The sequence below is a fragment of the Poecile atricapillus genome, chromosome 18 (assembly GCF_030490865.1).
Source record: "Poecile atricapillus isolate bPoeAtr1 chromosome 18, bPoeAtr1.hap1, whole genome shotgun sequence".
NCBI lineage: Eukaryota > Metazoa > Chordata > Aves > Passeriformes > Paridae > Poecile > Poecile atricapillus.
In genome coordinates, this window is record NC_081266.1 from 10,420,292 (window position 1) to 10,447,734 (window position 27,443).

Genomic DNA, 27,443 nt, shown 5'->3' on the forward strand with positions numbered 1-27,443 from the left:
CTATTTCTGCTTCAAAGGCTCTATGCCTCTTGATGGGAATTGTGGCACATTAGGTTGAGGATAAGGAATTCAGTAACATCAGGCCCTATGTGATTTTTCTATTCTTCATTCGTTCATTCATTCATTCGTTCAGAGAGATTTGCCCTTTAGATGTTTTCTATCTTTGCTTTCTGTTGTCATTTCTGCATTCATCTGGTTAGTAACTTTTTCAGCAGAAGCTGCTTTTCCTTTGACTCCTGCTCCAAATTGCTTTTGTCTTCAACCACAATTTCCTGGATTTTGCTGCTGGCTATGAATGGGGCTCTCTGTGCCCTTCATTCCCTCAGCCAGTGGGATGCCATTGCCTCTCTGCAGCCCGCACTATCCAGCCTGAAGTCTCAGTCTAAAGTCCTCAATCTTAAACACAGCCTTTCTCTTCTCCAGCTCCTTCCAAACTCAGACACTTCCTCTGCATTGACAATGGTTTTGCCTGTCTCCTGCATTACAATTCAGGGTTTCTCCTCATCCTAATTCCAGCTTCATACAAATTAGGGCTAAAATAAGTGATGTATTTGCCTGGCTGCCTGAAATCATCCAGCAATGTCTATTCACAATTGGTATGCTCACTGTCAGGACACTAGAATGTTCTTGATTAGGTGCGTGCATTATGTAAGTATTTTATAATTGTCACTAACTATTGTTTTATCTCTGCTATTTATTACTCTGAAAGAAACAAAATAGCAATTACACACTAATTATATGCTAATTAAATAGCATTTATGCAAGTGGTATTCTGTGTAATCAGAAATATTACTTTTTCATTGGGAAAAGGGACTTTTCTAATTAGTGAACAATTATAACAAATCTACTTGACCTCAAAATAAAGGCCTTATCTAATCATTTATTTGTAAATGGCATGCATTTCAAGTATTTTTGGGAAGTCAATCACATTATAATTTGGGAGAAGTAGAAATAATTCAAAGACTTATTAATTCATCCCTCCTTTCACCCTTATTTATACCATTTAAGGATTATAAATAGTCTTTTATATATGCATAGAAAGATAATGAGACTTAAAAGAAGCATAAAGCTTCCTATCTTATCTTTAAAAATTTCCATTTGTCAATTAACATTATAATAGTACAGGTGGTATTATTGATAGTGAAAGAAATAACACCCAAAGTGCACATTTGAATTCTGTGTTTTCAGTTCAGCTTCCACATGCACAATTGTCTGGCCCCTTTTTCAGCTACATTATTTATATTTATTTGTACAGCATCATTAAAAATCATGTATTTTTACAGTCTCCTGGAGGCTCTGAACCCCTACATATTTTTAGCAAGCATAAGTGAAATACAGATGGGAAAGCACCCAAGCAGCAGTTGATACTCTGTGAGAGTTTTACCATCTTGTTGAAAACATTAGTTCCCAACAAACAGGAATAGGAATAAAATGGGGAAAAAAATTAGATAATAATTGCATCTGAAATACATAAAATTTGCTTTCCCATTTTCATGGAACAAAACAACACTTCAGTCATCTTACCCTTATTGACAGAGACATTGGTTTGCTGTATCCTCCCACATTTCGGGGTGTAAATGTGGTATTGCGATCCCTCAAGAATACAGGTTTCAGCACATAGCCACAACCACCATTGTCCAGGAATTTTCCATCTTGCAATTCCATTTGTGTTCCCGGTGTTTGGAAGTTTAAGGCCACTGTAAAATTATATCAGTATTGATTTTAGTGAATTAGATTTGATAACATTTTATAAAAAAAAGTTAAAAAAAATTTCAAATGAGCTTAAGATATCTACATCTTTCAATTCATATGTAGGATCCTGTTATTTCCCTTAAATTAAGTGATACTCAATAACGGATTATTTGTGCACAAAAACAGTACACTCTTTAGAACTGCACCCTCTTTTAAGAACTAATCTATAGATCTTTTTTACATTGCTATACCTCTCTTCCCTTTTCTTTCTAAATTAGACCTTGGAGAATATGAAATAAGAGATCCTTCTCTCTGCAAGAACTGAATTCACATCCTAGTTTCTCTACAGCAGCAAGACCCTGCACTCCAAACCTGCTATCAAAGATCTGGTGCAGAAGTCAAAACCTCAGGATTGTATCTAACCTTAGTTATGGTGCAGAATTCATCACAAAAACATCTCACCCAGAAGATTAAGAAGCTTTAGTTTAGTTAGAATACTCAGTGAAAATACATATAAATTTATAGAACTAGAAGCAATTTTAAAAGTGTTCTTAAATTTATGTGAGCACACACTCTCTTGGAGCTTAATCCTCAAGTACTGGTGATTATTCTAAGAATACACCTGACAGATTTTTTCCTTTCCTTGGCAGTTCAAAACATTTTCAGTTTGCTGCAGCACCAATAATAAAATATCACACTTCTCATCAACAGGATATTGTAATTCATGAGATAAAGCCAACATTGAAATAGACCTGTTTAATGAAATTTCCCCCTATTCCAGTGCAATGGAGCTTCTTGTCACATTCCAAATAGAAAATGCAGAAGTCAAATCAGCAATGAATTATGACATTATGAACCCATGACATGTGTTAAACAGAGAATGATAAGAAGTCATTTACTTAAAAGGATGGTTTGGTAGGAATGAAAAAAGAAGACTTTAAGCAGTTCAAGTGACTCATAATAATTCATAAAGAGGACCTTATTACATTTTCCTGGGAGATAATATGAATGCATTGAATGAACATTTGACATAATGCAAAAATCCTTATTGCAAGTGGAAAACACACAAAATTGTTTTCACTGCAAAAATTACTCGTTCCTTCACTGCTTTGATGATCATTTTAAAATATTCTGAAGCAAACAACACAAATAGGAATGAAGCAGCTGGTACAATGGACCTGATATTTATAATATGATATATAAACACATGTTTTTGGTGGGGTTACTTCTGAAGAGCTCTGGTTCCATAGCCTCAAAACCAATGAATGGGTGGAATACATGAAGTGCTCCCAGAGTGCATCATCTGTTTAATCTGAAAGAAATCCCATCTGTGCTAGCTAAAATTGCTCTGCATCATGAACCAACATGCAGCAAGTAGGAATAACTGGAAACCTTGTCTAGAAAAACCTCAAACAAAACAAAAAAAGCCTCCAAAACAAAACACAACATGCACTCCTGCTTTGATCTAAGTGTTAATGTAAAGACATGATTTTATGTTAATATACACAGGAATTTTGTTTTACCTTTAACAACAGAAACCAAACTTCAGAGTGTTCATATTGCCCATTGCCCACCATTGCCTTTTTTAAACAGGGTTGGTATTTTCTTGGTATGGTTTTGGCAGCGGTTCAAAATTTTCTCTTTATGACTCAACCCATCATCCAGAAACAGCCCCAAATTTGGTGCTATATGATGCTTGTATATTTTAATGCACTGAATCAAGCTGTGCAGAGGATGCTACAGGAGCTGCAACCCTGTGGCCCCTGGAAGTCTGAACTACAGATAAGCCAGGATCTCTCACTCCTCAGGTGAGTCCTAGGCCACACTTTCAGGATACGTGGGTTTAAAAGTGCAACTGAAATTAGGCACATCGAACAGTCAGCTTCAAATAGCAGCTTCCACATGATGAACCAAATTACATGATTGCACATAATGAGACTATTGCTAAATTTACCAAGCTTTATAGGCGACTAAGCAGGAAAATCTGATGTAACAACAGCAACAAGCAAACGAGAATACTTTATATTTTATCACATTAGGAAAATTACTTTTGCAACACAAGTGAAGGGCAATGTTATTATGGGTTGATATCTCTAAACATCAGCACTGTGTTTTCACTTAATTTAATTTGACCTTAAGAACAAGTTAAAAAACGCATGGAACAGTAGTTTTAATTTACTTACTGGTTTCTTTGTATTGCAAGTTTTAAGGTGATTAAGCAAATGTGAGATTTTGTGTCATATTCTCTGAGATGCAAACCTCTACTAAAACTGTTTACAGGGCTCATAGCTGCTTGGAGCCTCCCAGGGCACTACTTTATGGTGCATTGATGTACAATTTTTCTTTTTAAACAGGTGCAGTATAGCCCTAACACTTCTTGAGAAATGGCAAGGATCATAAACTAAAAGCTATGCCCAGCAGCTTGGGCTGAGCAATATCTTTCTGCAAACAATCCTGAACTTCTACCCAGTGTTTCATTTTAGCTTTGGTGAATTCAAGAGCAGAACTGTTCAATAATATTCTTTGTACTTTTGTTTTATGAAACAGTATAAATTTAATGCATGTATGAAGAGAGATTTAAACTGACAGTTTATTTTGGAAAGAAACCCAAATGAGCTTGCAATGAAACCATCTGAGCAGTACATAATCTTAATGCATGGTTTTCATGGGGAAGTAAAGGCATCTGAAGTTGAACACGGTGTACATTAAATTTTCTCCTCAGTCCTTTCATTAAGCACCAGAAGAATTTTAATATTGACATCAAAATCAAAGCAGCACAGCAAAACATGGGCTTGGGGAACAACCTGAGCAAAGCAATTCTTCACTGTGATTCCTGCACCTAAAACAGATTTAACTATTCCTAGAACCATGAGGCTAAATCCCCTTCAGATCAGAGTATTGAATACTCAAATCATCTTGCAAAGTACCAAAGCTGCCATGGCAGTCCCAGTAAGCCCCAGGTGTAAATAACTTCATATGGCAAATTGAGGTTAGGAAATAGACTAGCTCCAAAAAATGAGCCAATCCATAATACACAGAAGAATATTATTTTTGACCCCAAACCTCTGTATCACAAGCAGTTAACTGAAGTCAGTTCCACCACTAATTGCAGAACTAAAGACACTCTAAATATTCATACACAGCACCTTCTATAGGTGCCACCATTCAAGACATAATTGATTTGTGGACTAAAAGCAAAAGCTTTGTAAAACCAAAATGAGAATTGTGACTGTGATTTGAAGGCATTGAGGAAAACTGCACATCTTTTGATCCTGCCTCTCATTAATATTCCCAGTGGGACTTTTAAATTGTAATTTTTTATTTTTTGTTCTTTGCTTGCTGGTTCTATCAGCTACATCACAACCATAAGGTTTAATGCATTTTCCCATTTAAATGGGAAGATTTTAAAATAGATAAGGACACATTTGTCACCATTTTTTCTTGAAATGGGTTACTTAATTGCATTTTATGCCATTTAAAAATGCATCTCAAAATGTATCAATTTTATGCCCTTTCAAAAAAACTCATATTCAGAAAGCACTCACAGTGCCAATGTTCCTATCCCCATGGTTTACCTCACTCATTTGAATCTAAAGAGATGTAATAGATCACACTTTTATCAGCCTTCTTGTCTTGCTCTCAGCTCTTTCCAGTTGTCTGTGCTCTTAAAGTGGGCCACTCACAATGAATGCAACGAAAATCTGTGCCTCAGATATCCCAAATCTGAGCTGAATTCCACCCAGCCTGGGAAATGCTATTGCAAACAGGAGCGTATCCTAATGCTCTGGAATGTTGCCATTGCTTATGAGATGATCAATGTGATTGGATTTGAAGCCACTGCTTTCATTCCACACCAGCACTCCAAGCTGGGCACAGACTGTCTAGGCTTTCTTCTCACATGCAGGTCACAGCTGCACTCAATCCTTCACTGCCCAAATTTACAGAAATATTTCAGAAGTCCAGGAAAGATGGAGCGAGACTATTTACAGGGGCATAACAGGACAGGGGGGAAGAGCTTCAAAGTGAAAGAGAATAAACCCGTGAAGAGGTGAGACCCCACACAAACTTTATGAGCAAGGACTTTGGTCTACTAGACCAAAAATAAAGAAAAAAAACCTCTTTTTTTTCTACCAGAAAAAAAATAAAATATATAATGATTGATTTTCCTACAACACAGAGCAAGCTTATATGGACAATATACATTTTGGCATAAAAAGTATCACCTCTCTTCCTGGCAAAAAAAAAAAAATCAGTAAAACTGTATTTTTTCTCTTCCCTAACAGACTCCAAATTATATTAATCTTAATGATAGCTTCTGGCTTTATTTTTCACCTACACATTTTGAAATGGTTGTTTTCACTCTACAGAAGCTTGATTTATGGCTTACAATGTGAGGGATTCTGCCGTAGGAAGAGGGACTGCTCCTCTGAGAGCTGAATAAATGCATAACTGCATGACATAACATCCTTAAAATGTGCAGTCAGTCTTTTTTGTATGGTCTTTGGGCCAGTTTAATACTGTGGCTCTAAAGACACTGTCATTAGAAATGTGAAGAATCCAGTCACACAGTTCATAACTGCTGACATTGCTCCTACTTCATTACAAGTGGTCCTACTGGAAAAGAGATGTCAGGTGATTAAGAGTCCTCCATTGTCCAAGTAAATCTGCAAAGGGTTTAAGTAGAGATCCTCTCTTGTGAGATTCTCATGGGAAAAGTACCTAAAGCATTTCTGATAAATTATCAGATCTGAAAATCTAAATTGATTTTTGCTGTCTAATTAATGTGTCAGTCTGAAAGTCACACTTCAGTGTAAGTCTGAGTATTTTTGGTTGTCATTTGACCAATTTTACACATGAAATGTTTCCAAAATAATTTTTAAAATTTACTTAACTTGTGATTCTTGGCAGAAAAGTGAATATTATCAGCTTCCCTCTCCTGTTTTAGTCTGGAGTCACTGACAAGTTTTAGAACAAGATCAGCAACTACTTCAGAAACAATTGTGTTCCTGCAATTTTTTCCCATCTTCCTTTAAAATTTATTAGACTTCACATAAATTATTTACTATTCTATTGGTTGTCTGCAGTGAAGACAGCTGGAAAAACTGATAAAATGGAATTTCAATGTTTCTTTGCTTTAAAGTGAAATTCCAGTATCTATGACACACACCAAAAACTGCCTAAAAAGAAGCAGAATAGCCCAAGAGCTTTTTCATAAACCTGGCAGTAGAAGCATTTCTGCAGAAGAGACATAAAACCTTCATTCAAAACCACTCCCAGCATTTGGAGCCATTCCAAAGGAAAGTTGTGTGCATTTGGAGAGCTTCAGATGTTGAATCATATTATCCCACCTATCTTGCAGGTGTCTACACCTGAATTAGCAGTACCACTTCACTCTTTGTGAAGACTAAATCAGTGAAATTCAAGGGAAAACATTAAAAAAAAAATTAGTCCTCTAGGTTTCACTTCCTAAGGAGGCATTTCTGGACTATTAAAACCAGTAGAAGAGAGCAATAATATAGTTATTGACACAGAACCCAAGCAGGGTCGGGTTTGAGTCATTTTAATTTCCACAGGTGAGGCATACCAAGATCAAAATTAGTTGGTTTCTTTTCCCTTGGTTGCTTCAGAGGTTAAAATCAGAACTAGTTAGAGAGCTCCTTATCACTCCTCTTTTCATGCATCATTTTTTACCATATTTTGTCATATTATTGCACACAAGACTGAACCACAAAACAGATGTGACAAAATTGCCAAGCTGCATTTCAGTGTCACAGTCCAAAATAAAACCTACAGAAAGTAAAAAACCCATCATACAAGTACAACTTTCACAGCAGCATATAAATTTATGCACACCCCAAAAAGCACATATGAGATATTCTGAAATAAAATTCTCTACCTACAACACCATGGTTTTCTCCTGTAAGTTATGGCATGTTTTGGTCATTCCTGCAGAGTGCTTTGGTACATGTAGAACATTTCCAAATGCCACATTCAAAAGGTTATTTAAGTCTTTTTTTATGATTTTCACCAAGGCTTTCTTTCATTTTGGATTTTTGTTGTTTTTTTCAGTCTATATAAAACAACTGATATCAGTTTATTTAAATAAATGTCCTGAATTTTATTTCCCTGCATAAATCTTTCCATTTCATTTTATTTCCTAAATAAAAAGGAGACATGGATACATCAAACCAGTTCTTTCCAGTGCCTCACTGCAGTTGTATGCAGGAGGCATACTAATTTTCACAGACTATGAAAAGTGAGGGTTTTTCTCCATAAGACCTCTTTTTTCCCAAAACCTCCTGTTCTTATGAGTCTCAATTTTCAGAGAATGGACAGGGAGTACACAGTGATATCCAAAAGCTATTTTGTGGAAACTCTGTACTTTTTACTGAGCTTTTTAACTTGCCTTCCTCTGGAAATTAGGTTTACACAATTACATGTCTTGTCCTCAGCCCCAAAAAGTCTTGAGCCTGTTGGACCATTTCATCCTGCTTTAGCTGAGTGCCAGGCTGCTCCAAGTTAATATGTTCCAAGCAATTCAGAGAAAATTGCTGGCAAGGTACAGAAGAAAGCACTGTTTTGAGTCAATCACTAAGGGAAGTGAAGGAGTAACTCAGTTCTCATAATTACAAGATGCAGAGGCCTGGAAGGCAGTGTTATGTGTAGGTTTGAACAAAACCTAATATATTTTCTTTGCCCAGCCAGAAAGGTTATGGATGTTAAAGGAATGTAAGCTTGCAGGTGTGGGGAGGAGAAGGGAGTTAAGAAGGGGAATAGGTGGCAAAGAGAAATCCAAGAGTCCTTTGAAGAGTTTCAGGGAATTGCAAAAGGGATCTAGAGGATTCACTTCTGTGCATGGGGTGTAAAGCACAAAGGCAGGCAGACAGGAGGGGTGTGTGAATTATACAGACATGGGACAGATATAAAAATCAAAAGTCTGTGTTAAATCAGTGAAAGGACATCAGCAGAAGATTCACTGAGATACCCTCACTTTGGGAGTTGCATTGTGAAGAGCTGCTATATTTCTGCCAAACAGCTATCTAAAGCAGATTAGGGAATAAATAGATCTAACATAGCTTGGAAATAATGTATGTGGAGAATTGTTTTTAATCAGCCTATTCCCATGTGAAAAATAGAGGGGTTTTTAAGTGAAGATGCAAATGAAGTGACCAAGAGGGCAAATCTAACCACTTCCTGCAGATTTTTAATTCTTCCAGGAAGGGGCCCAAACCCCCTATGCACCAAAAGTCATATGTTTTGCATATAAATGGTTAGACTGACTTCTCATTAAGGCACACTCTGAGTAAACAGCCAGTGTAGTAATTTTGAAAGATTTTGGCGCTGTCTGTGATCTAACAAATGGTTATCCTTTGCAGAGATAAGTGTGGAGATTCACAGGCTAGAAAGAAAACTAGTAAATTGCAGTATGATAAGACTGGGAGATTAATTCAATTTTAAATTAAGGACCTCTGGCGAGTGCTTTCTCTAAGAATGAAACAAACTTCCTAGTTTTTAATGGCAATGTATAGTTTAGATAGCAATGATAGCACACAGGGAGGGCAGCACCCCAGGTAAATAATCCAGACATGGCACTAAGTGTGGATGAACCACAAGGACACAACATAATCAAACCAATTTCACACAGTATGGTGATGAGAAGATACTTGGATAGTCCAGCACAAGTCCAAATCTGTACTGCAAATAAGCATTTATGAGGACATAGAAGCAAGTCAAATTTATACTAAATAGTAATTTTTGTACTCCTTATGTAGTTATGTAAAATAACAGTCAGGATGGAGAAAGTAACTTGTCACAGAAGATATATGGAGAGCTGAGAAAGGAAACAAGTGGAAAAGGAAGCCTGGAACAAGGGTGACATAAGCTCCAGGGCCCTACAGACAGAATGAAATCTGTGCCTGTCCTTGGATGAGTGTGTATTTCAACATAACAAGGTGAATCCACACCTCTCACCTCTCAAAACCGAGAGCCTAAGGCAAAGTGCCCTGCTCGCCCCACAGTCTCCCTCAGGTGGCCTTGGCAAAGACTCAAAGACAGAATATATACCTGGGTACAAAAACTATTCTGCTCTACTTTACCTAGGGCTGAAGAAAATTTAGCAGGCAAACATAGAAATATGTTCTGGAACTGAGAATCTTTTAAACTGAAGAATAAACACGTGAAGGTAAAATTGTCTCTAAAGCCATTAAAAAGGACAAAATGCTTACAGGTGAGAGGTTTTCCAAAGCCTGCTGGGTACAGAAGTCATGCCATGCTTATTTTGAAAAAATTCAAATAAATAACTTTCAATGAAGAAGCAGAAGTTAGCACTTTTTTTTGTTGCCCAGGAAACGAATATGTTTTGTACTGGAAATTAAAATTCTACATGTATGTTCATCTGAATAAAGACTGGAGACTCCCAGCAGCTCCCAGCTGTCTCTGGATGTTGTGCTGACCAGGAATGTTTGAGTGCTGCCTTGTGTAGCATATCCTGTTCTGGGAATTTTTGGCACTACTATCAATTGTTGTGCTCACATCTGCACCTAAGCAAGTCACAGAGTGCCACTGAAAACCCACAGACCCTTCAGAAGAAACTTGCATTGCTGAGTAACGGAAACTTAAAAATGCTGAGCTTGTTATTAGTGATTTTCTTAATATCCAATTCAAAGAGGTAGTTTAAAGAGATTAATAAAATAGAATAAATGGAATATCTGGCATAGGAAACAGCTATTTAACACAAAGTGATATTTACAATTACTAGTGAGAAAAAACTGGTGGAATATGTGGGTTGAAGGAAAATTTTATACAACAAAAATTAAAATAATGCCACTGGGGGAAAATTACGTAACCTACATAACACCAGAATACTATAGGAAGCAAGAAACTCCTTTATCTGTAAAGCCTAGAATGCAATAGTTTCTGCAAGGATACATACCCATCTGACACCCTACATTCCAGAACTCCTGAGGATTATAATTTGACGAGCTCATTCTTGTTCCCTTGGGGTAAATTCTTGTAATAAATCTTGTAGTATGTGAAATAAACTCTTTAGCTGATAAACAGAAGGATAAAATCTTGGTAAGAAAACCTTTGTTATTAAAGAAATCCTATTTGAACAAATAATAAAAATACAGTAATTTGATCCAGCAATATTTTTACACAATATTATGCCAATTTATTCTATTTTAACATCATTTTATTTTGAAATATATTCATTTGTTCATTTAATAATTAATTTTTAAACCTTAATATTTTGTGTGTATTTGAATCTGACAGTATTCCTGTATAAAGAAATATATATTCCTTTGTAAGAAGTTCATTATCCAAAAACCATCCCTTCCCTGAAATATTCTGTTTCTTCACCTTTTTGCAGGGTAACCTTATGATTTCTACACTAAAGCCTACTGTATTCTCATGGGAAACTGAGACACAGGAAACTGCACAAAAGTTTCCCCCTTCTATAATAGCTCAAAATGAAAAAAAAAGGAAAAAAAATCATCTTTAGATGATCTTGGCTTGTTTGTTGTTTGGAGGTTTAAATAAAATGGCTAAATAATATTAGGACCAGGGAAGAGCACGTTTTCAAAAGCCACTGAAATTCTTGTTATATAAGCCTCAGAAGATAACTATCATGTACATTGTTTTTCCTTCTGCTGGCAGTGTTCCCTCCTTTCTCATATGTAAGCATTGACTGCAGGGATGTGGGAAACTTCAGATGACTTCTATCTGCACGATTCCTTTTTAGTGATTAAACAAAAATCTACATTTCCAGGGTCATCTCTCTGATCTCCATTTTCCTCTCACCTCATTTTTTGTTTGTTTAGCGGTTTTGTTTGGTAGAGTTTGGTTTGCTTTGTTGTTTGGGGGTGGTTTTATTGAGGGGGAGGAGAGGTTCTAGAGCTACTTTTCTATCTCCTAGAGTGCTGGAGGAACCAGAGAGAGGACTCAGTGGCTGGAAAATCCTACTTTGTGACACTGTTCAGCATCATTCACCTCGCCAGCTGTTGCCCTGAAAACTAAAACCTGATAATGTTTTCATAGCTTTAGTTACTTTCCCATGGAAGTTCTATAAACAGAAGTTGTTTATCACATTCCTTCTAAGAAACATCTTTTGATGGACGTTTCACACGACCAGTGTGCTTGGGAAGGTGTAACTTAATTATCCAATCCCTGGTCATTGTTGAGAATCTATAAATACTGGGGTCAGAAAATAAAGTTCCTTCTTTCCTGTTCTACCACTGGAAAGTGTTCATGTGAATCATTTTGTGTCCTTTAGCAACAGCCAGCCACTGAATCACCTCCACAAAGTGAGTGGGCATGTGGCAGCCTTCATTGTCATTGTCACTGTCATGCTCGGTGATCTCTGCTTTTAACGCTCCCTCGGGGCTCTCTGCAGGCAGCTGGAGCTCAAACAGCAGAGGCTGCACCAAATGGAGCTGCTCCAGCCCAGAATGGTTTGGATAATTCAGTTTGGCTGGGATGGAAGGTCTGCTCCAGTGGAGCAAGCTGCCTGCTCTGGGGTTTATCCATCCCATTAATGAGGACTCTCTTATCTGCACTTGTCACCAAAGCCAGGCGACTGCCGAGCCAACTCCGCTCAGTTCTCAGCCCAGACATGGGGGTGGGGAGGGAGGTGGTGAAATTTATTCCACGCTTTTTCAAGTGCTGACTGCAATTCCTAAATTACTTGATGCAGAAAACAATGAATCGAAAGGCAGACGTACATTTTTTAGACTGTGTAAATATTTGTTCTTATAAAAATACACGGAATTAAAGCAAAGTTGAATTTCAGTTTTCCTCCCAAAGCCAACAGAAATAAAAATATTATGCAAAGTACATATCTAAAACAGTGTTATACAAAGAACCAAATAAAATCAGACAGCAGGTGTTTCATAAAATTTTAACCCTTCAATGCCTAAGCAGTGAAGCAATCATAGCACCAATGTAACTTTTAACTGATTGACTCAAAAGAAATTACCTGAAGATCTTAAAAGTTTTCGTGCTGCACTCTCTCCAACTGAATTATTTTCATAACACTGCTGATGCTGCAGGGAATGCTCAAAGCTCACAAACTTCTGAGATTTGGTATAAACCACGAGGTCTGACAATGCAAGGGCAATCTTTCCCTTTCTCACCTAAACATCATCAGATGAATAATGGAATAAAAAAGTCACAATGATGAGTATTTCATTATTATTAATATTAATAATTCAGAGAAACAATCATTTTGGATGCATAAAGCATGAAAAAATATGTCACAGTTAATGAATCTAATAAATATGACCTTTAATAGTGAGATCTGATCTGCTGAGAGAAAATTGAGGTTATTGTGCCCACGTTTATCACAGCAATCATAGGGTGAGTGGAGAGATCCTTCCTAGCAGAATGTTCTTCTCAATAGCTTTACAGTTTTCCTGCTCCTAAGAGTGGTTTGCAAATAATATAATTTTTCATGGCTTTTAATGTTGCTCCTTAAAAATATACCTCCAACTTTCTATTCATAAATATATAAAGTACTAGAAAAGACCAACAGAATAAACTCATCTATAAAATGTAGAATAACAGGAAAATATTACATTGCGCCAAGAAAATTAATCAAAGGCCTATTCCTTTAAGCATTGCCCTGAAGTTAGGAAAACTCTTTTCTTCTTGATTAAGGTTGAAAGTTCTCTCACCAAAATCTTCATTTAGTCTTGCTCAATTACCAAAATAAGCCAAAGTGACTGAAATTTTACCAGGATCTTCTCTCTTACAGAGAAGCACTGTGTGACCACTTCATTTTCCTCAGCATAACTTCTGAGCTAATTGGGGGCTCAGAGCACTGCTGATCTCAGATCAGAGAGCTGCTGATGCTAATCATGTTTACATTCCATTAAAGCTTTTGAAGGCAAATTCTCATCCCACAAAATAATAGAGATTACCTGCTCATGGCTCTTAAACTATGCAACGTTCAAGTGCATTAATTATTCTGGGGCTATGTCCCATGAGGACACCAGGAGTCTACTGCCATGGAAATCCTGAAAAATACAACTCTGGAGGCAGGCAAAGCCAGCAGCATCACTGGGGTATCTTGGCTGTGGATTCAAATGCTCTCCCACCCTCCCATAAAGCAATACAGTGGGACATCAAGGCAAATATTCCAACAGAGTGGGACCCTGGAAACCACTTTCTCTTCTGCCTGGGAAACATGAGCAGATCCTTTTTGTTGCTGCTGTTTAAGAGTCTGTGGAATTCATTCTAGTCCGTTACATGGTCCTACAAATATTCTTGAAACCTATTGTCTAGAGAGCTGGTCCTTCCTGGTCAGAGTCCATCCTTCCTCAGAATTTTTCCTTACTATTTCTCCATGTCAGTTGGAATGAGAAAGAAGAAAAAAACTTTCAAATCATATAAAAAAAAAGAGACACTGCTTCTCAGCGAGAGTGCTGGGCTCTGAGGAGCACTGCTGGTTTAGCCACATTCAGGCAATCAGAGCATGATGTGCAAGAGTGACTGGGTACACCAGGTGCTGCCTGACATCCTAAAAAAGCTGAACAAGGCAGTTTCAACCTTGATGAAGCAACAGATTTTCCGTGGTAGAGAGTTATAGTTGGTTAAAAAAACTAAGTTCAATTTGACTTTCAAACACCAAATTTTTACACTTTTTTCAGAAATAAAGTTAAGTCTCTGCATGATAAATCTAAAAACACCTCTTCAGCTCCAGGTGCTGAAAAATGTTCCAGCACAACCAGGAATGTGCACCTAATTTAATGCAAAAAAATCCAGAACTGAAGAAAATAGGAGACTTTATCTATCTTAAAAATAGACTGGAAGACCTGGGGAAGAAATGGTTAACTCTGCCTGTTGTCATCAGGTACTGCTGTAAGTGTTCTCTATACATAGTTCCAGGAGAGCCATGGCACCAACAAAACACATCTTAAATCTACTGTGGGACCGAGAGCCTGGGACAAGCACAAGTTTTGAGAGAGGAAAATGTTGAAGTTCAAGATGGGAGCACAGGAAGGGGTTGATTTTGAGTTGGGTACTAAAATGTGGTCCAGTCTGACTTTTCTTATAAGAGTAGGAAAACTCTGAAACCTCGAGCTAAAAAATGTAATTTCCAAATGCACTGATCTTAGTAATTTTAAAGTTTTCTCTTTAAATTTTAAATTAAATTTAAAATATAAATTATTTTAAAATAACTTATTTATAACAACTTTTCAGTTTAGTCTCTATTTTAAGCTAATCGAGTTTCTTTAAAAAAAAAAATCTGTGTGTTCTCTATATTCAATTGCAGCAAAAGTTACCTTTGGTTTTTTTTGAGGTGGGGGTGAAAGTCTATGATCTCTTCTTCTTCTGGTGGGACTCCTTGATGGCTGAAGAGGTAACGTGTCATGTGCGTCGTCATCCTCAGACTCAGATTCAGAGTCACTCAGTTCCTCTGTCTCACCACCATATTCAGCATCCATCCTGAGCAGACCTTCCTCAATTGTTCCAACTTTTTTATTTTTTATCAGAACTTTGAATTTTAATGCCTATAGAAAAGAGGTTGAACAATAGTAACTAGAATTACTTAGGTTTTCATCTCTTGGTGTTATTTAACCAATCTTCAAAGTTGTTTATTAAATATAATGATGTGAGGTTGCAAAATGAATTAAAATAGAGTGAGGCAGAAGCCAAAGCCAAAGAAACCAAACAGAATCTGGGGATCAATGTACACAACAGAATGAGCCTATCTAACACCATGACAGGAAAAAAGGCTCTCTTCCACAGGAACCCAGATGCTGAAACTATGAAAAGATAAAAGTAGAAAGCTAAGTAAGAGCCAAAAGTGATAGCCAGGCAAGACATAGAAGGTATATTTTTTTACTTATTTTTTTACTTCTATTTTAAGCCTAAATGTACTTCTATGTGTATATACACACTTAAAGATGTGTCTGCTATTCATTTGGAATGTTTTCATCTATCACTAAGCCTGCAGGAAATTTGTTATTTGATTAATGCCTTTGTGCATATCTCTCTGGTGTACCAAATGAAAACTTTTGTTTATAACTTGTGTTATTTTACAGTAGAACCTTATGCTGGTCTTACCTGGCCAGGGAAACAAAAGTTTGGTGATTTTGCCTAAGCAGTTTCTCTATTTTTAAATAGACGTGTATCAACCTCCATAATATGTAATGTAAAGGGAGAAAAACATCATTGAATTATATTGATTCTAACAGCATGGCTTTCATCTATGGAACAGAATCCTATGAGTATATATTTCACTTCAATTTACAAAACTATATTAATAGTAAAGCTTCTATTATGCAGCAGTACATCTGTGCACAGGAGCTGTCAGGGAGTAACAGGACTTACTGTCACTCTTGAATAAAGTGATCCACAACAATGTTCTTTGAATTTCCTATGCTCTAGTGGAAAGGAAGATTACACTACTGGGAGTGTGGCGGGAAGAGGGAACAAAAAAATTCACAATAAATGAAAGGTAACTGAAATGCTGTGTTTTAAGGTATCCACGAAGTAAATATGAAAGGTATGGATAACAGAAATATATAAAGCCAAAGTTTTTTAGTAGAAACCAGAGCCATAGGCAAGGATAGAGACATTCCATTTATTTCCATTGCAAGCTCCATTGCTCATAATCCCCCTATCGCTTCAGATCTCGTGTTGGTAGTTTGCCAGGGTGCCAGTGGAATGAGACATCCTATGCCCAATATCTATCAATGCCATGCTGCTGGAAGGTTTGATTAGTCTCTCTGCACTGGTGACTCAGGATAAGGATGCCCTTTAACATTGCCTTCATTTCTTATTAATGCACTCTTTTTTTTATTTTTCTCTGGTATTTTTAGAAGAGTTTTAATATGATTAATGCTACTCATGTTTTTTAAGAGTTCTGAATTTTGCTTTGCATGTTCACATTTCCCAGTATCTAAAAGCAATTCTATCCACTTTTGATCTTGTATTTTGTTATTCATGGGAAGACTTCATTCTACAAATAAAAAAAAATAAAATAAAATAAAAAAAGACCTGGTATACAAGGGAAGAAAAAACTATCTATGGTTACATTACTGCCTCCTATATGCAAACATAACTTTAAGTAAAAAAAGACAATAGTGTGTGTGTGTGTAATGATATAAAAATGGGTCATGATGTCAATCAGTCTCTAAAATTCTGTTTGCGAGCTGTTAGCAAAAACATAAACATCCTGAGGTAGGAGAAGTTTTTTAAGGTTTGCTTTGTTTTCTACAAAGGTAACATTCTAAAATCATGGTTCTTTTCAGAAACAGTTACAAAAATACTCCAGAGAATTTGCTATTTTTTGGCCAGAAGCAAATGACAATAATAGTTACCCCCAATCACTGAAAGTGAAACACAGAGTGAAAAAATGGCATAGGCTTTTGTCTGAACTTCACACATCTTCAAAAAAACTTATAACAAATGTATGGTTACAAATTCAGTGACTGTGTGAAATCTGAGTTCTTTAATTGGTAATCAGCACTGCTAAACATGTGACACCTTTTTCTCTACATGTCCAGGTCTTCTAAGAGAGCTGAAAAGCCTTTTAATGAGCTGAAAGTCTGAGCATTCACTATAACTTCTCCTTTCTAGTTTTATTATGAAAGGCAAAATATGTTAAAAATACATTTGCTGTTTACTTCTATAAAAACTGCAAGCATACTAAAAAATTCAAATATGTAAAACATCATAGGACCTCCCTAGAGCATAGTGGGACTTCAAGACTGGCATAAGCAAAAACCTCAAAGTGCAATCAACTAGAACAAATATTTACATAATTAAATGAACAAAACCTTTTTCTTGTGCATTCTGGTTAATGGGATGTATAACACAAATCAGCTGAAGTAATGCCAAGTTTCCAAGATAAAAATCACAAGCACTTTGGATCAGGCAAACCCACCTATTGATGACTACAATTAATGTGAAAATTCAGTGCCCAGAAATGTAAGGAACAAACCCTGGATTTGAGACAGAAGTATTAAAGACAGAATAGCTTCTCCTGTTTAAATTGAGCTTGTTGTTCTCCCTTCTTCTCTCCTGACCAGCTGTAGGTGCTCAGTTAGAGGAATATCAAGCCTTGAAAATCTTGCTAAGTAACAAAGTTAAAATCTCTTCTGAGTTTTACATAATATTCTATTTCAAGAATGATACTGCTGCCTTAAATACTGATATAGGGTTAAGATACAACACCTCCTGTGAAGTCTGACACAGGGAAAGGTTTTGAGACAATGACAAGATTTGTTAAGTACAACTGTTAAAAAAACCCAACACCAGCTATCTTTAACGAATCACACTTAGTGAAGTGTGAATGGATGTCTTTGTGGCAGCCTTATAAATCACAGTTATCATCTACAGATACTTTATATCAATACTGTATACTTATTATACAGATATTTTTAATCAATACCACCAGCAAGGTCTGAGCTCTAGGCAAACAAATACTAATTATATCAGGAGCAGCATTTTAGCTACCTCATAGCAAGTTTTCCTACAACACATTTACCCAGTGAGAAGCACCCTACCCTGAAAATTCCATTTCTGTGTTGTGCTCTGTAGTAGACTTCAGGTAAGTCTACTTACCTTAAGTCTACTTAAGGATAAATAGCTGTGCTATAGCTGAAACTATATTCTACATGGGCAACTAAATCTCTGCATGCATTGGAAATAAGTCCAGATGATTGCAGAGAAAGATGGTTACAGGTTGGCTCAGAGTCTTCATTGCACAGATTCCTTACCAAAGTTCAATGATCCAAGAAGATGCCTTACCAAACAAACCACATGATTTTTATACACCAAATAAGCCATTGACCCAAGACCTACCTGGGTAATGATATAAAATATGGCAATGTCTTGTTTTTAGTTACCTCCTGAAGTTGCTTTACAATGCAAAGAAGCTATTAACAGATAATGACTGTCACATGTTTACCACATTTCTGGGAAAATCATGTTCCCTCAAGAGTGCAATGCCTAAAAATAGTGAAGGAATTAGATGAGTCTTCTGTATGTACTCACTACAGCCTAGAGATTCCTGAAATTTTATGAGAAACAGTATGGATTTTTTTATTATTATTTTTGAGGTCATCACCAAGACATACCACATTCTTTTTTTTTTTTTTTTTCATATTTTTTGTAAAGAATAGATGCCATAGACTGATCAAAAGGCATAAGAGTGACTAGAAACATTTTGACTTGCTAAGAAACAAAAGTATTTCTGATGCAAAGACTTGGTCAAGACATTTGCATATGTGAATGTGTTGGTCAAAATAAATAGGAATTAATCTCATAAATGAAGCAACAGAATTAGATGTGCTTAATCTTGAATTTCTCACTGAAAACACTCACTGTGTAGAGAAAGCTCTCCTTTTTATACTGAGTAGATAAAGGTGAAGAAAAGTGTGAAGGATGAGTCCTGGCTTATGGAGTTAGCTGGTTTTCCCCATAATAGCAGAATTTAAAATATCCATAGCCCATGAAGTTGTACTGGAGACCTTCTATTGATCTTTCTCAAGGATCTCATTAAACAGATCCTTTTATTTGGACACCACAGGTTTAACAACCATAGGGAAGCCTTGGCAATCCTGGCCAGAAATGCTTCTGAGACATCACAATGCAGTAATTGATCTTGCAGCTGTGTGGTAAACATTAAAGAGAACTTGTAAAATCACAGTAGTTGCCACTTCACTTTCAGTTAATCACACAGCAATATCTCATTCCAGCTTTGTGACAGGAAACCTGCAAATAATAAAAGATTCCTAACTATCTGATATATCTATCCTGTCAGCAGTGTAAGGCAGTTCAATGCTCTACAATGCAAAATAATTGAGGAACAAACTTTCATCAAAGCATCAATGTGCTTACATTCTTTTCTGTGTTATATTGGATGCCCACATGCTCCTTTCAATTGCTGTCAGATCTCTTGAGAGGAAGAACACAGCAGGGTAAGTAAAACCTTATCTCTTCTAGCATCCTGATATTTTCTAAGTTCATCTACAAATTGCTGCATAAGGCACTTCATTCCTTCACTTTCTATCAGCACATCACCACGAGTGCTGGTACAACCAGCAGAGATGTCTGGCGCCCGTCACTGATGTCAAATCTAATTTAATGCAGGACCTGACTCAAAGGACCTGTTATTCCAGTGAAGATTAGAGGGAGTTCATGAAGTCTCTTTAGAAGCACCATGATGGCCAAGACTGGGAGCAGAGAATTGTATCAGGTCTGTCGCTTTGGGTGGCAAAACATCTTCTTGGGAAAGAGATGGGACAGGTGAAGCTTAAAAGCAGCCTCAGTTTCTCATGGGATAAAGTTTGTGGGAAAGAAAGAAGTAGTGCAAAAGTCTTCTCCTTCCTCCATATGTAGAGGAGGAATTGTGTGCTGAGATGCCACAGAATACAGGAATTGCAGGGAATTAATAATATCAATATAGTCAGATGGAAGTGTGAATATATGACTGAAGGCAAAGAATTAAAAAACCTTTAGTCCTGAAATTTTCTGGGGTTTGTTTTTCAGATGAAGCAAGTGTTGGGAAAAGCAGAGAGAGGAAGTGTTCAGTGATCCTCCGCTTTTATTTCCTGCGCCTCCATGTGATTTTCACTTAGAATTACAATGGTAGGAGACATCATTGCAAGGTGGTCCAAGGAACCACCTAAGAGTGGGCGTGTTCCTCATTTTAACCTCCTTCCACACACACACAATCATCTCAGTTGACAAAGGTATAGTTCAAGACCTACTTAAAGAAAGAAGTAGAAGATTGACCATATAAAAGAAAATTATTTCGATGGAAGCCTCCAAAACTCCAAAACCTAAAAGGAACCTGTAGTTGTCTAATGTTTCTTTGAAGTGTTTGGAGAAACTATGTGATTTCCCACTTCATGTACACACAAAATAACCATTCAATTCTGATCTTGAAGAACACTGAGGTGGCTTTTTCCCTTTTCTTGCTAATGCTCCATCTTGAAAAAAGTGGACCAACAACTTATATAGGTGACAGCTTTTTTCTTTTTCACACTAACTGAGGATCCTTCCAACAAAGAGCATTTCAAATTCATCATTTGTGGTTCTGTAACATCTCTTTTGCACAGCTTGAGTAAAGCAGTCTGAAGACTAAATTCAGAATTTGGTTTTCTCAAATGACAATGAATTTACCCAGGCCTTGAAAATGCACAAGGTCCCAAGCTTTAAAGATGTGATGTCACTAAACTCCTTTTTTGGCTCTTCAAAAAGATGCCAGCCAAAGTCAAGCTTATAACTGAATTTACAAATTCAGTCATAGCTACATATTTCCATTGCTAAGTAAAGTCCTACTGACTTTTCTTACATGCATGATCAGAAAACCTAGGAGAAACAGAGAAGATCCTCATTTGTGTTCATTCTCAAGATAATAATTTTCTGAATTAAAACTTTTGTAATCAGGTGACGACAGTGGCGTTATTTAGGTAATCCTTACACCTTGCACAGATGGGAAATATGTCTCACAATACTTTAATATGTTAAAAGCTCAGGAGAATTAATCTCAGCTGACAGCATTTCCATACATAGACCCAGCAATCCATTTTCAGGCAAAACTCTACAGAGCTGACTCATGAAAACTCTAAGCTGTGGAAATATGAAGTATGAACTCCCTGTATCACAGTAACCATATGGTAAGGGACATATATCATAGAAATTAATATTTTTAAGTGTGTGATTCAGTGATTCCATTTCACTGATTTTGTGCTTGCTTCAGAGGACATATGATCCTTGCACATCTCCTACACTGAATCCAGCCGTGATTTGAGAAGCTTTACAACAAGCCCTCCTGTTTGATAGAGTTTAGATTTTTTCCTAATTGAAAAAACAGTTTTCAAGGCTTCAAAATTATGTTGGAAACCATGATGCAAAAAAATATATTGCTACAATAAAAAAAAAAAGGGTGGAGAAACGTGAACATTAAATATTACAACATTGTCATGGAAATATAAGAGTACGGTAATACTTCAGCACATCTTCTTGCACAGATCACTTCAAAAATATTTTTCCTTGACAAATCCTTAAAAAATTATTTTAAACACCTTTTGTGTGTTGTTTTTCCTTATGACAGTGCTTCCTTCCCACATTTTCATTTGCATTTTTTTAGCTACTGTAAAAACACAAGGAATAAAATATGGCTATACTGGCAACAGCGAGAAGCTGAAATAAGTATTTTGTATGTGTGCACGTATTTGTGCTACAAAAGACTTGAAAAAAGTTTTTGTCCTTGAAAGAAAATTATGTGCAAAGACTGGAACAAAGGAAATGTATTTGTTTTAGTTTGCAATAAAATTTTCAACACCCATCTAATTGCCTTTTCTGACTTCATGTCCCAGGGGTCTCGGGCCATCCGCTGAGAAACGCTGTCTGAGGGAGAAACACACTGAGAAAGAGAATGGCTTTGCAGTAGCAGAGGACCAAAAAAAACCTCCATCATCACTGTTATTGACAAAAAATGTAGGCTCAGGTTTCCATTTCAATAACATGTTTAAATTTCAGGAATTTCCTTCAATTTAAGCAACAAAAAAATAAATCAGCAAATAACAGATGTATTTCCATGTGTTTTTTTGGTGCAGTTTAAATATTTTTGTTACTACCTGAAGTCTATTTCTGACACAGATGTGATCCATAAATTCAGTCCCAGAGGACTGAAAAAAAAAAATAATGAAGAACCCCACCATCATTTCCATTTCTTTCACAGAGAAAAATGAAAACTTATTACCTCAGGAGAAGGCAGTTCAGTCATATCTACTGCACCACCAATTGGTGTAGTGAGAAGTTTGTCACCTAGAATACTTTTCAAGCAGTCTGCCATTACTTCCTGCTGTTTAGGGCTGCAGTGGTTCTCCAGAGACAGTATAACTGGATAGGCAGATGACTGGAAATATAATTTTAGGATTTTATTATTAATAAATAAAAATATGAATAATTGCTTTTCCAAAATATCTTACAAAAGTCCCCTTGGCCATCTGTATTTACATTCATTTTCAAAAACTTCAGAATATAGATCACTTGTTCCAGGTTAGTAACACAATAAAACAGGTAACATTTGTGGAAAAAAGAAAGCACGATTGAAGAAGAAAAAAGAAATGCACCTTCAGAAAGTTAAAACAGAGCTAGACATATATGAAAAAAGGACTGCTTTTCAAATAGTCTATCAAGACTCTGATAGTCTCCCCAAAGCTTGTTCAGAAATTATTTCCTTTACATGAACAAGCTATGGATATTTTTTATTTTTGATAATACCACAAACTTTTCTAGGAACAGTATACACTTTTCTCATCACACTACTCAAGCAAGGGTAATTGAGTAAAAATTAAAGCTAAAAGGTGAAAAAGAGAAAATTAGTAAAAATTAGAGAAGAACTCAAAAGAAATGCATCCATCTAGACTTATAAGTAAATCTCATAAGTTGCCAATAATACTGGTGGATACCAAAAATATAGTCTGAATGAAATCTTTGCTCAGGCAGAGCCTAAATTGTCAATAAGGAAAACACCATTTTATGTTTTTCCTGTCTTTACATTTGTCTCCTGAGCACTTGCTATTGACTTTTAAGAGAAGAAAAGCTCAGCCTGCATGGACAGCTGGTACCAACCATGACCTGTTGTGATTTTATCATCTCATTGGCACTTGGGCTTGAGAACTGAAGTTTGAATTAGAGTTAAGCACAATATGCTGTGTGTTAGCAAGAAGAGGCAAGTTTTATCCAGTGGGTTTTGAAAAACAGTGGAATAAAATCATGTTTTTAATTTCACTTTTAAAATCAGAGATTAATTAAGTTTTATATAGAAAACAGAAAAAAACCGCAGCTTTGATTAACACTGAGAAGGCTATAAATACATATGCATGAAAATCCACATAAATTTATGATCGTGGATGTATATATTCATACACATAATGCTGGCCTGATTCTGAGATTTATCTTAATAGTCATTCAGCACTTCCTTTGAGCAGGAGTTTCACCAGAAGCTTATACAAAAGCCTGAGACGGTGCAAAAACTCTCCAGATTTCAGTGTTTTTCTAGAGATAGGTAAAAGGAACTTTGCTCTGATGGGTCACCTGACCAAAAAACATCAGTAGCTGCTAACATTTATCAGTGTCAACATTCAAAATCAAAAGAGAGGAAATGGAAAACAAAGTCTCAAACTCATCTATTATCTAATATTTTTGTCTATTTTATAAATTCACACAGAGGATACAAGACAGACTCATAGCAGCAGAAGAGTAAGTGACAAAAAAACCTTTAAGGGATATAAAGAAGGAGGAAAACATCAGAAAAAATCTGAACTAGGTCTTCAATATAGATTCAGTCCTTGTTTAAATTATGTCAGGTGAGAATTCCACCTAACAAGCTGAGTGAGATCACCTGAATCCTTTGCACTAAGTTTGGTTTATATTCATTATCAGGAAAAATGATTATGATTCCTTTAACTAGATTTTAAACTACATTAAGAACAAATAGCACAATTGCTCTGCAATTAATTTTTAAAATACCCATTGCTCAGTTGCATTTTTTTACCCTGGAGAATTTACAAGAGCCATGTCCCCACTTAGTTAAAGCCACCATCCCATTCTAACCAACTCATGTATACACACACAGATCTGTACGTACCATAAATGCATACTTGTCAATCACATGAATTACAGAGCGAAATGGAATTTTGCTTGTTAAAGTGTGACCATGATACACAATAGGTTCGTTGTTGGTGCCATCCCAGCAGTCAATCTCCAGGCAACGGCATCCTTTTAACAGAGCACTTCAGAAGAACAAGAGAAACAATTTTGCAGCCAAAAGAAAGATAGCAAACTTTTTTATACAAGTTGCTGTGTTTCTAATTACAAGCACAGGGATTAATTACAGAAAAAACACCTCATTTTCACCATAAATAGAAATCCTACAGAATTATATGAGACAGACATACTTTCTGTTTCTGCCTGTTTTAGGTGTGTGTTATTTAATAAACTTTATTAGACCTTTAAAGAATATGGGATTACCTGCATTATTTTCCTTAAAAGGCTAAAAATCAAAGATTTCAATTAAGGAATTTTGGAACAAAGGCAAATTGCCACTTAAAATAAAAGAATAAATATTTTCAATGCTATTTTGTGCTACTATTCCAAACTTGCTTAGAATTTTGAGAATCACTATATTTAAAAATCTATAGTACTTGGAGAATCAGGTTGCACTTGGTCTTTACATAAAACAGTTCCTCTCCCCAGACCACATTTCTAAGAGTGCTAAAGTTTCTGAGACACCCTGACTTTACTGCTTTAATCTGAATATGTTAGTGTCATCCCTTAAATTCTTAGGTTTCTAATATTTGACTTGCAACTAACTGAAACATTTCTTATAAACTGTTTTACTTAATTACCAAGCTGTCTTTTACATCCTGCTTTTCACACATTAACAATATGTCAAATATGCCTTTAGCTGATTTTAGCATTTTCCTCACACATATAGGAGATAAAGAGAGAGGGGGTTATACCTTCTTTGCAATTACTTTCAGCAAGGCAGCATTAACATAATGGAATTTTAAATACTGTTAGAAATTCAGTACTGTTTCTGATGGTTGCAAGTCACTAAAGAACATCAAGAGAGCAACCAAAAAAAAAATTACAAAGTGTTCAGATAGATGATGATTCCTGCTGCTTTCTCTTCATTAAAGTAGTACAAATAATTCTGGACACATCTCCTCCTAATTCTTAATACATCCTGCCCTCTCAGTGTTGCATTTACTACACAATTAATTTCTTTCTTCCCTGTCTTGGCAATAAGGCATCCTGGTCATCATCCTCTTGGAGTCACACACTGCACAGGTTCCTCTCCCTGCTGCCTACTTGAATGCCCATGTTTTGTTGTTTTTGTTGTTTCTAACCTGCCCACACCGCAACATGCACTGAACACAGATATCCTTGACACAGACATACTCCAACACACATCTTCTACATTGAACAGATCACAGCTTGCCCAGGAATTTTACATTTCTTTCAGGGAGTTATTTATTTTTTGCATGGCACGTTGAGATTAAAAACTGATTTAATCGTGTACTGTACAATATACTATAGATTCCATTTGCTGCAAGGTTGATTTTCTGAGATGTAAGTGAAAAAAATAGATTGCTTCCAGACTATGAACAGATGGTTTGGCAAATATATTGAAAAGTGTACACACAAAATAAAATACCACTCTCATTTCAACTTGTATCTTTGATGGCTTTGTCCCTTATTTCCAAGTAGGATTGTATGTGACTTAGCATTAATTAAAAAAAAAAAAAAAAAGCCAAAGAAAGTTTAAAATATTAAAAATTATGTCTATATACCTGATATAGCCCCATAAGTGACTGGGTCCCATTAGCTGGTCAGCTATCAAGTAGGTGTTGTGAGAAGATGAAATAAAATAGTCACATAATGGCTGGTTCATATCTTGATAGACGGTCTTGTGCTGGCTTTTAAATATTGAACATTCGTCTGAGTTCAGGTATCTTATAAATCCTTCAAATGACAACTGCCTTTTCTTCCTCACTGCACAAAAACAAAAGGAAAAAAAAATAAATCTCTGTTGTGAAGCCACTCTGATGCACTTTCTGAAATTTTTAATAGCCAATTCTGAACACTGCTAAAGGTTATACAGCACAATGCTTTCCTGCAATTTTAAAATTCATACCAAATGTATAAACAACACAAACATCAGATACGTGTGACTCTGGAGCTGAATTGCTGTGGTTCAAACTTCTGAGAGGAAAAAAATGTGTTTTGACACTTTTATTCTTCTATGGACAGCACTAAGAAGAATTTTCAGTAGTCCTAATTAAATATAAATAAAATATTTGTCATTTACTTTGGAAAGTAACATGCCAGACAACGTGTTAAGGGAATCTTCTCTTTTAAAAGAACCAGGATTGTTCTCTAAAAAGTCAGAAATTCTCAATATAATCTTGCAGAAACTATGACTTCTAGCACCAAATGTCTTTGCCAGGGGTGGAAAATTCCAAATAAATATTGATCAAATCATGTTTAGAAATATTTGAAATAAAAATAGCATTGTAACCAAAGAAATAACTGTCTACACAGATGAATTGCAAATCAAGCCTATTACACTACTATATTTATAACAAAATGAACTAATTGAGTCCATACCAGTGATAGTCATCCCATTTGTTTTGGTTTTGACTGATTTAATGGCAAACAGAGCCATTACACTGCCAGCTACTGCTCTCAATGTCATGTTTGTAATGCAGTCATTTTACAAATGATATAATCTCAAAAGTTAGATTTGCTTCAAAATATAGTTTGAATTAGTGAGGGATTTTGCTCAGTTCTTACTCTAAAATAATTTTATTGTCACCGTTAGGCTAGTAGTTAACAATAAGTAAATAATCCAAGATTATTTTATGTTAATAATAGTTTAGAAGTCGATGTATACAAACTTGGGGACTGGAAATACCAGTAGGAAAACCCCCTTTTCTGCCCTGGTAATTCTTACTGCAGCTATAAGAATCAGAATGTACAAGTTAGAATTGCAATTATCCATCTTTGGTGTGTGACAGACTGGAAGTTTTACACCTGGATGAGAATTTACAGAAAATAATTGTTTCTCAATTACACAGGTCTTTGAACTAGAAAACTTGCAATGTTTTACAATGATAAAGAAAAACAGAAGGGCATCCAGACATCAAACATGCATTCACCCAACAACTTATTCCTAACAGAAGTCTTTCTGAAGTTATTCTTCCAGTCTTCCATTGATG

General features: G+C 36.0%; 1 protein-coding gene across 1 annotated transcript in view; it reads right to left on the reverse strand.

Annotated features, from left to right (window-relative positions):
- Window positions 1–27,443, reverse strand: part of LOC131586102 (1-phosphatidylinositol 4,5-bisphosphate phosphodiesterase zeta-1-like) — a 45,328-nt gene that overhangs the window by 6,826 nt on the left and 11,059 nt on the right. The window contains exons 4-10 of the mRNA XM_058852842.1: window positions 26,016–26,217; window positions 24,308–24,452; window positions 22,415–22,570; window positions 14,976–15,203; window positions 12,668–12,824; window positions 10,625–10,741; window positions 1,525–1,697 (exon numbers count right to left, since the gene is read on the reverse strand). Coding sequence (XP_058708825.1) covers window positions 1,525–1,697; window positions 10,625–10,741; window positions 12,668–12,824; window positions 14,976–15,203; window positions 22,415–22,570; window positions 24,308–24,452; window positions 26,016–26,217 — 1,178 coding nt within the window. The remainder of the gene's footprint in view (window positions 1–1,524; window positions 1,698–10,624; window positions 10,742–12,667; window positions 12,825–14,975; window positions 15,204–22,414; window positions 22,571–24,307; window positions 24,453–26,015; window positions 26,218–27,443) is intronic.